Source organism: Salvelinus sp. IW2-2015, unplaced genomic scaffold (assembly GCF_002910315.2).
Source record: "Salvelinus sp. IW2-2015 unplaced genomic scaffold, ASM291031v2 Un_scaffold3233, whole genome shotgun sequence".
NCBI classification, from domain to species: Eukaryota; Metazoa; Chordata; class Actinopteri; order Salmoniformes; family Salmonidae; genus Salvelinus; species Salvelinus sp. IW2-2015.
Window position 1 is genome coordinate 141,608 of NW_019944520.1, and position 10,192 is coordinate 151,799.

Sequence of the window (10,192 nt, forward strand, 5' to 3'; positions counted from 1 at the left end):
CCGAGGATGGTGATGTGATAGGAGTGTCAGTCACTAGCAGTCAGTGAGTGATGGTGATAGAGCTGGTATTGTGGCAGTCACTAGCAGTAGGTGTATCGTGATAGAGTGTCAGTCCAACGTAGGCAGTAAGGGTGATGTGATAGAGTGTCAGTCACTAGCAGTTAGGGTGATGTGATGAGAGCGTCAGGTCACATCTAGCAGTAGGGTTAGATGTGATAGAGTTGTGCAAGTCACTAGCAGTAGGTGATGTGATAGAGTGTCAGTCACTAGGGCAGTAGGGTGCATGTGATAGAGTGTCAGTCACTAGCAGTAGGGTTGGATGTAGATAGAGTGTCAGTCACTAGCAGTAGGGTGATGTGATTAGGACGCTGCAGTCACTAGCAGTAGTTGATGTGATAGAGTGTCAGTCAACTAGCAGTAGGGTGATGTGGATAGAGTGTCCAGTCACTAGCAGTAGGTGATGTGATAGAGTGTCCAAGTATCCACTAGCAGTAGGGTGATGTGATCAGAGCAGTCACTAGCAGTAGGGTGATGTGATAGAGTGTCCAGTCACTAGGCAGTAGGGTGATGTGATAGAGCCAGTCACTAGCAGTAGGGTGATGTTGATAGAGTGCCAGTCACTAGCTAACAGTAGGGTGATGGTGATAAGAGTGTCAGTCACTAGCAGTAGGGTGATGTGATAGAGTGTCAGTCACTAGCAGTAGGTACATGTGGATAGAGTCAGTCACTAGCAGTAGGGTGATGTGATAGAGCCAGCAGTCACTAGCAGTAGGGTGATGTGATAGAGCCAGTCACTAGCAGTAGGGTGATGTGATAGAGTGTCAGTCACTAGCAGTAGGTTAATGTGATAGAGTGTGCCTTACTCCAGCTGTTCGCCTTCGTTAGGACGTCTGGGACAGGAGTGAGTGCTGATGCAGGGGTGGAGGGACAGGACCCAGCGTACACCCTGTCTCTCTTCACACACTGCATCCCACACAGGTCCTGGCAGTGTCTGTGACAGTTTACCCCACAGTCTGATGTGGAGAGAGAGAGAGAGAGAGGGAGAGAGTAAAAGGCAGGGTTTCCCAAACTATTTCACTCAGCCCCCCTTTCCGGCATTGGGGAACATCATCTCTACACATGACAAAATGTGTAGAACAGGAAATGAGTTTATAATCCTGCAACATAGAAATAGAGGTGATGCTTGCATTGTTCATAACACAAACTGTTCACATCCCTCTTGTTGGTGGAGAGAAAAATGTTGCCGGTTTTAAAGCACATTTTCTTGCTACTCTACACATGTTGCCATGTCTAATGTTTATTCATGTGATATKTGAGTAAATCAAACATTTACTACAATATCTTTGGGCTAAAAACGTTAGCTGACGTGGTCTGGTTGATCTGGACATTTCACGTTATAAATATCTCTCTAAGGTTTGTAAAGACAAACATGACAAGAGTAACTGATGACACACTACCCAATATTAGAAATTTTACCTTGTACATTCTACTATTATAACTTTCAAGAGTAAGTAAAAAACCGGACGAAGTTCCTTTAAAAATTAAATGGAACAATGCCGACCAATCTGTTTGGGAACCGCTGTTCTCAGGTACAGTTGCATCATATTGTGAGTGATGCTGTTTGGGAACCACTGTTCTCAGGTACAGTTGCATCTTGGGAACCACTGTTCTCAGGTACAGTTACATCATATTGTGAGTGATGCTGTTTGGGAACCACTGTTCTCAGGTACAGTTACATCATATTGTGAGTGATTCTGTTGTGCGACGTCTAGATGAGATATCTTACCTCGACAGTGGAAGCCCTGCTTGATGACTCCCCACAGCTACAACAGAGCGGACACAACAGAGCATGAATTAGACGGTTTGTGAATCTCAGCCAAATCACAGTTTTAACAACATCCAGCTCAATGCTATACCCACAAAGCCTCCACAAGTGTCACAGAAGGTGGGTCGCTTGTACGTGGTCTCGTGGAAGTTGTGAACGTTCTTGAAGTTGTATCCTAGTTTGGCACATACGGACATCCCCCTCATGAAGTAGGAGTTGATCTGTTGTAGACTGATCTCCCCCTCTCTGGAAGGGATGGGAGGAGAGAGGGAGGGAGGAGAGAGGGAGCAGGAGAGAGAGGGAGGAAGGGGGGGAGGATGGGAGGAGAGAGGGAGGGAAGGAGAGGAGGATGGTGAGAGAGGAGGAGGGAGGGAGGAGGAGGCGAGGAGGGAGGAGAGAGGAGGGAGAGAGAAGGAGAGATGGAGGGAGGAATGGAGGAGAGAGGAGGAATGGGAGGAGAGAGAGGAGGAGGAGAGAAGGAGGAATGGGAAGGAGAGGAGGAGGAGGATGGGAGGAGAAGGGAGAAGGGGGGAGGAGAGGAGAGAAGGGAGAGGAGGATGGAGGAAGAGGAGGGAGGAGAGAAGAGGGAGAATGGAGGAGAGAGGGAGGGAGAGAGGAGAAGAGAGGAGGAGGAATGGGAAGAGAGGAGGAGGGGATGGAGGAGAGAGAGAGCTGGGAGGATGGGAGGAGGAGGAGAGGATGAGAGGAGAGAGGGAGGAGGGGAGAGGGAGGAGATGGTGGAGTGAAGAGGAGAGGGGTGGAGGAGGGAGGATGGGAGAGGAGGAATGGGAGAGAGAGGGAGAGGATGGGAGGAGAGAGGGATGGGAAGAGAGAGATAGAGGAGGATGATGGTGGAGAGAAGAGGAGGTGGAGGAGAAAGAGAGAGTGACAGATTGTTAAAGCTAGAGACAGAATGTTCTTAAGAAGAAAGAGTTCACACATCCAACTGTGGCACAGGATCACTCACTCTCTCACACTTCTCTCACTCTCCACTCTCTCTCTCTCTCACTCAATCTCACCTGTCACTGTCATTGTTGCAAGAAGGAGAAGGGAAGTTAGCTGCTATCTTCTAAAGTCCTCCAAGAGTGTATCCATCTTGTTCAGGTCGTAGTTCTTCATATGGACTGCAGAGGTCACACAGACTTATTTCATTCTGTGTACGTACGACCATAGAGATGTATAGAATCTCTGCTTGGAAAATAACACGTTTTGCATGGACGTTGCCATAGAGGGCTTTCCGCCATTTTAAAGTAGTAAACTAGGCGGGGATTTCTATGGGTTTGGGAGCGATCAGTCAAGATCAGAGCATTGTCTTTCTCAAAATAGCAAAGTCATTAAGATGGCGGCCTCCATGCACTTACCACAAATGCCAGTTTGCTAAGTCGTCGTTTGTATATTTCTCTTTGCTCTTTTTTTTGCTATCAGCATTAGTACGTCTATAATCAATAAACGTAACTGGATCCAGACCAAACAGGCAATCGACGCCAAAACAGGTCATACGGATACGACCCAGAAAACATGTCAATACGGATACGGACCAGAAACAGTCAATACGGATACCGACCAGAACAGGTCAATACGGATTACGGACCCAGAACAGGGTCAATACGGATTACGGACCCAGAACAGGGTCAATACGGATTACGGACCCAGAACAGGGTCAACACGGACCATGGACCCCAATTAAAAAATAAATAATATATATACAGTGCATTCGGAAAGTATTCAGACCCCTTCACTTTTTCCACATTTTGTTACGTTACAGCCTTATTCTAAAATGGATACAATTGTTTTTTCCCTCATCAATCTACACACACTACTCCTTAATGACATCACAATACCCCATAATGACATCACAGTACCCCACAATGACAAAGCAAAAACTGTATTCTTATTTTTTTTTTTGCAAATGTATTTAAAAAAAGAAAAAACTGAAATATTACATTTACATAAGTATTCAGACCCTTTACTCAGTACTTTGTTGAAGTACCTTTGGCAGCGATTACAGCCTAGAGTCTTCTTGGGTATGATGCTAAAAGCTTAGCACACCTGAATTTGGGGAGTTTCTCCCCTTCTTCTCTGTGTAACAGTATAGCTTCCGTCCCTCTCCTCGCCCCTACCTAGGCTCGAACCAGGGACCCTCTGCACACATCAATAACAGCCACCCTCAAAGCATCGTTACCCATCGCTCCTCAAAAGCTGCGGCCGCGGGGAACAACTACTTCAAGGTCTCAGAGCGAGTGACGTCACCGATTGAAACGCTATTAGCGCACACCACCGCTAACTAGCTAGTCATTTCACATCGGTTACATTTATATAATTTTAGCAAATGACATTTAAATAAGTATTCAGACCCTTTACTCAGTACTTTGTTGAAGCACCTTTGGCAGCGATTACAGCCTCAAGTCTTCTTGCGTATGACGCTACAAGCTTGGCACACCTGTATTTGGGGAGTTTCTCCCATTCTCTGCAGATCCTCTCAAGCTCTGTCAGGTTGGATGGGGAGTGTCGCTGCACAGCTATATTCAGGTCTCTCCAGAGATGTTTGATCGGGTTCAAGTCTGGGCTCTGGCTGGGCCACCCAAGGACATTCAGAGACTTGTCCCCAAGACACTCCTGCATTGTCCTGGCTGTGTGCTTAGGGTCGTTGTCCTGATGGAAGGTGAACCTTCGCCCCAGTCTGAGGTCCTGAGCACTCTTGAGCAGATTTTCATCAAGGATCTCTCTGTACTTTGCTCCGTTCATCTTTCCCTCGATGCTGACTAGTCTCCCAGTCCCTGCCACTGAAAAACATCCCCACAGCATGATGCTGCCACCACCATGCTTCACCGTTGGGATTGTGCCAGGTCTCCTCCAGATGTGACGCTTGACATTCAGGCCAAAGAGTTCAATCTTGGTTTCATCAGACCAGAGAATCTTGTTTCTCATGGTCTGAGTCCTTTAGGTGCCTTTTGGCAACTTCAAGCGGGCTGCCATATGCCTTTTACTGAGGAGTGGCTTCCGTCTGGTTCTTGGTCACCTCCCTGACCAAGGCCCTTCTGCCCCGATTGCTCAGTTTGGCCCGGGCGGCCAGCTCTAGGAAGAGTCTTGGTGGTTCCAAACTTCTTCCATTTCAGAATGATGGAGGCCACTGTGTTCTTGGAGACCTTCAATGTTGCAGAAATGTTTTTGTACCCTTCCCCAGATCTGTGGCTCGACACAATCCTGTCTCGGAGCTCCACAGACAATTCCTTCGACCTCATGGCTTGGTTTTTGCTCTGACATGCACTGTCAACTGTGGGACCTTATATAGACAGGTGTGTGCCTTTCCAAATCATGTCCAATCAATTGAATCATTCAAGTTGTAGAAACATCTCAAGGATGATCAATGGAAAAAGGATGCAACTGAGCTAAATTTTGAGTCTCATAGCAAAGGGTCTGAATACTTATGTAAATAAGGTATTTAAAAAAACATTTTTTTCATACATTTTCTAAAAAGTCTAAAAACCTGGTTTCGCTTTTTCATTATGGGGTATTGTGATGTCATTATGGGGTATTGTGATGTCATTATGGGGTATTGTGATGTCATTATGATGTCATTATAGGGTATTGTGATGTCATTATGGGGTATTGTGTGTAGATTGATGAGGAATACTTTTTATTTAATCAATTTTAGAACAAGGCTGTAACGTAACAAAATGTGGAAAAAGTAAAGGGGTCTGAATACTTTCCGAATGCACTGTATATATATTTTAAGAATTCGGTTGAGGTTTGACAACTAGTATCATATAACCACAAATAAGTGTGTGGAATTGCAGGAAGTACATTTTAAAACTGCTACATTTTTTTTTCTCTCTGGAGTGTCAACAGTTTGGGGTCACATGTGTTGTGAGGTGGGGGTTTGTTTCTGACAATATCCATCCGGACCTTTTTCTACCTAGGAAATGTGTATGACCGGAACCTTCTCAAATAGTACTTGCTCACCCCCTGGTATACACGATTCCAATTTTAGCTCCAAGATGCTACCTAGCTGATTTATCGGTGCATTGAACCGTGTTAAAAATAGTCCCGGTCGGTATTAGATAGGACTGTGGGGAAAACAACATGTGGTTACCTAGGTTACCATTGGCGTGCAGCAAAAAAAACGTAACCCTTTTCAAACGCAATTTTTCTTGTTGTCTTCTTGTTTTAGTCAATTAACAAAACTACATTTAAGATAAGTACTGTACGCGTTTAAAGATTACGTTTCAACATTGCCTGATCCAGAGTGTTCTCACTACTTATACTGAACAAAAATATAAACGCAACATGCAACAATTTCAAAGATTTTACTAAGTTATAGTTCATATAAGGAAATCAATAAATGTAAATAAATTCATCAGGCCCTAATCTATGGATTTCACACGACTGGGAATACAGATATGTATCTGTTGGTCACAGATACCTTTAAAAAAAAATAAGTAGGGGTGTGGATCAGAAAATCAATCAGTATCTGGTGTGACCACCATTTGCCTCATGGAGCGGGACGCATCTCTTTCACATACAGTTGATCAGGTTGTTGATTGTGGCTTGTGGATTGTTGTCCCACTCCTTTTCAATGGCTGTGTGAAGTTGTTGGATATTGGCGGGAACTGGAACACGCTGTCTTACACGTCGATCCAGAGCATCCCAAACATGCTCAATGGATGAAATATCTGGTGAGTATGCAGGCCATGGAAGAACTGGGACAGTTTCAGCTTCCAGAAATTGTGTACAGATCCTTGTGACATGGTGCCGTGCATTATCATGCTGAAACGTGAAGTGATGGCGGCAGATGAATGGCACGACAATGGGCCTGCCTGCCCTTACCATAACCCCACCGCCACCATGGGGCGCTCTGTTCACAACATTAACATCAGCAAACCACTCGCTCACACGACGCCATACACGCTGTCTGCGGGTTGTGAAGCCGGTTGGACGTACTGCCAAATTCTCTAAAACAAAGATGGAGGCGGCTTACGGTAGAGAAATGAACATAGAATTATCTGGTAACAGCTCTGGTGGACATTCCTGCAGTCAGCATGCCAATTACACGCTCCCTCGAGACTTTAGTCATCTGTGGCATTGTGTTGTGTGACAAAACTGCACATTTTAGAGTGGCCTTTCATTTTAGTGGCCCCAGCACAAGGTGCACCTGTGTAATTATCATGCTGTTTAATCAGCTTCTTGATATGCCACACCTGTCAGGTGGATGGATTATCTTGACGAAGGAGAAATGCTCACTAACAGGGATGTAAACAAATTTGTGCACAACATTTGAGAGAAATAAGCTTTTTGTGCGTATGGAACATTTCTGGGATCTTTTATTTCAGCTCATGAAACATGGGACCAACACTTATCAATGTTGCGTTTTATATTTTTGTTCAATGTAGAAAAATGTCATATTGTAGTGCTTCCCTCATGCCTCTTTTCATGACGATGCTAGCAGCCACGTGAGTGACTGAGTGCTAGCTAGCGACAGGAACATTAAGCTAGCCAAGACCAACAACACGGACTATAGAACTACAAGTAGTGAATGGAGTATTACTGTGATATCTGAATTCTGACATATTTATGCACCTTCACCATTGGTTTGTAAATGGCTTTAAGCTATATCACCGCCATCTAGTGGCCACAATTAAATGAATGACACACAAGATTTGGTTTAAGACTCCAGCACTGCAGTTGGGACGTCAATCACCAATAATAGCTTTACACTTTTTTTTTTCAAAACATTAAAATTTAGAAGAAAATTGACTACTTTAAAATGGAGATAACCTCAATGGTGCTGAACGTGGGCTCACAGACACCATGATGGGACAGATACAACGTTGCGATCTCTACACATCTCTATGGGGACGACAGATAAAGTACACGATGTTAACTTTGGGTTGCGGTAGACTAGGGGTAGTTCTGCTTTAGGACTGCACAGTAATGAGGAAATGAAAAAAGACTCACACACACAGACAGGCAACACCATCTCACAGTTCTATCCCAATTCAACTCTACTTGATTCCTTGCATCCTATCTCCTCGCCTCCTTCGCAAACCACATCGAAGAGAAGAAGCCCCCAAGGTCTATCTCCTCTGACCTTCTTCTCCATTGTGTTTTGAGAAGTAGGTGGGGGAGACAGGATGTGAGAAATCAACGAGAGATACATTTAGAAAGAGCCCGAGTGTTGCTGAGGACAGACAGACAGAGAGGACAGACAGACAGACAGACATTTTCACAGTATCCAAACCACTAAACGAGAAACCCTATAACGCAAACAACACACTCCGTTCCAGCCGCTCCTCCCGTTTTCCCTTTGAAAAACAGGTGTTCTCAGTGGGACTGCCTTTTTTTAAATAAATATACAATAGACATGTCAGTGGGACTGCCTTGTTTTAAATAAAGATACAATAGACATGTCGGTTGGGACCTCCTTGTTTTAAATAAATATACAATAGACATGTCAGTGGGACTGCCTTGTTTTTAAATAATATACAATAGACATGTCGGTGGGACTGCCTTGTTTTAAATAAATATACAATAGACATGTCAGTGGGACTGCCTTGTTTTAAATAAATATACAATAGACATGTCGGTGACTGCCTTGTTTTTAAATAAAGATACAGTAGACATGTCAGTGGGACTGCCTTGTTTTAAATAAATATACAAAGACATGTCAGTGGGACTGCCTTGTTTTAAATAAATATACAATAGACATGTCGGTGGGACTGCCTTGTTTTAAATTAAGATACAGTAGACATGTCAGTGGGACTGCCTTGGTTTTAAATAAATATACAATAGACATGTCAGTGGGACTGTTTGTTTTAAATAAAGATACAGTAGACATGTCAGTGGACTGCCTTGTTTTAAATAAATATACAATAGACATGTCGGTGGGACTGCCTTGTTTTAAATAAAGATACAATAGACATGTCAGTGGGACCCCTTGTTTTAAATAAATATACGAATAGACATGTCGGTGGGACTGCCTTGTTTTAAATAAAGATACAATAGACATGTCGGTGGGACGCCTTGTTTTAAATAAAGATACAATAGACATGTCGTGGGACTGCCTTGTTTTAAATAAAATACAATAGACATGTCGTGGGACTGCCTTGTTTTAAATAAAGATACAATAGACATGTCGGTGGACTGCCTTGTTTTTAAATAAATATACAATAGACATGTCAGTGGGACTGCCTTGTTTAAATAAATATACAATAGACATGTCGTGGGACTGCCTTGTTTTAAATAAATATACAATAGACATGGTCAGTGGGACTGTCTTGTTTTAAATAAATATACAATAGACATGTCAGTGGACTGCCGGTTTAATAAAGATACAATAGACATGTCAGTGGGACTGCGTTGTTAAATAAAGATACAATAGACATGTCAGTGGACTGCCTTGGTTTAAATAAAGATACAATAGACATGTCAGTGGGACTGCCTTGTTTTAAATAAAGATACAATAGAACATGTCGGTGGGACTGCCTTGTTTTAAATAAAGATACAATAGACATGTCGGTGGACTGCCTTGTTTTAAATAAAGATACAATAGACATGTCAGTGGGACTGCCTTTTTTAAATAAAGATACAATAGACCATGTCAGTGGGACTGCCTTGTTTTAAATAAATATACAGTGGGACCGCCTTGTTTTAAAAAAGATACAATAGACATGTCAGTGGGACTGCCTTGTTTTAAATAAAGATACAATAGACATGTCAGTGGGACTGCCTTGTTTTTAAATAAATATACAGTGGGACCGCCTTGTTTTAAATAAAGATACAATAGACATGTCAGTGGGACTGCCTTGTTTTAAATAAATACAATAGACATGTCGGTGGGACTGCCTTGTTTTAAATAAAGATACAATAGACATGTCGTGGGACTGCCTTGTTTTAAATAAAGATACAATAGACATGTCGGTGGGACTGCCTTGTTTTAAATAAAGATACAATAGACATGTCAGGGACTGCCTTGTTTTAAATAAATATACAGTGGGACCGCCTTGTTTAAATTAAAGATACAATAGACATGTCGGTGGGACTGCCTTGTTTAAATAAAGATACAATAGACATGTCGGTGGGACTGCCTTGTTTTAAATAAAGATACAATAGACATGTCGGTGGGACTGCCTTGTTTTAAATAAAGATACAATAGACATGTCGGTGGGACTGCCTTGTTTTAAAAAGATACAATAGACATGTCGGTGGACTGCCTTTTTTAAATAAATATACAATAGACATGTCAGTGGGACTGCCTTGTTTTAAATAAAGATACAATAGACATGTCAGTGGACTGCCTTGTTTTAATAAATATACAATAGACATGTAGTGGGACTGCCTTGTTTTAAATAAAGATACAGTAGACATGCA

At 42.9% G+C, this 10,192-nt stretch overlaps 1 protein-coding gene across 1 annotated transcript in view; it reads right to left on the reverse strand.

Moving 5' to 3' along the window:
- Positions 1–757: 757 nt before the first annotated feature.
- Positions 758–10,192, reverse strand: part of LOC112075550 (RAS guanyl-releasing protein 1) — a gene marked incomplete at its 5' end in the record, with an annotated part of 22,983 nt that continues 13,548 nt past the window's right edge. Inside the window, 5 exon segments of the mRNA XM_070440952.1 lie at positions 758–1,013; positions 1,787–1,823; positions 1,921–2,071; positions 2,845–2,896; positions 2,899–2,949. Of these exon segments, the coding sequence (XP_070297053.1) occupies positions 829–1,013; positions 1,787–1,823; positions 1,921–2,071; positions 2,845–2,896; positions 2,899–2,949 (476 nt within the window).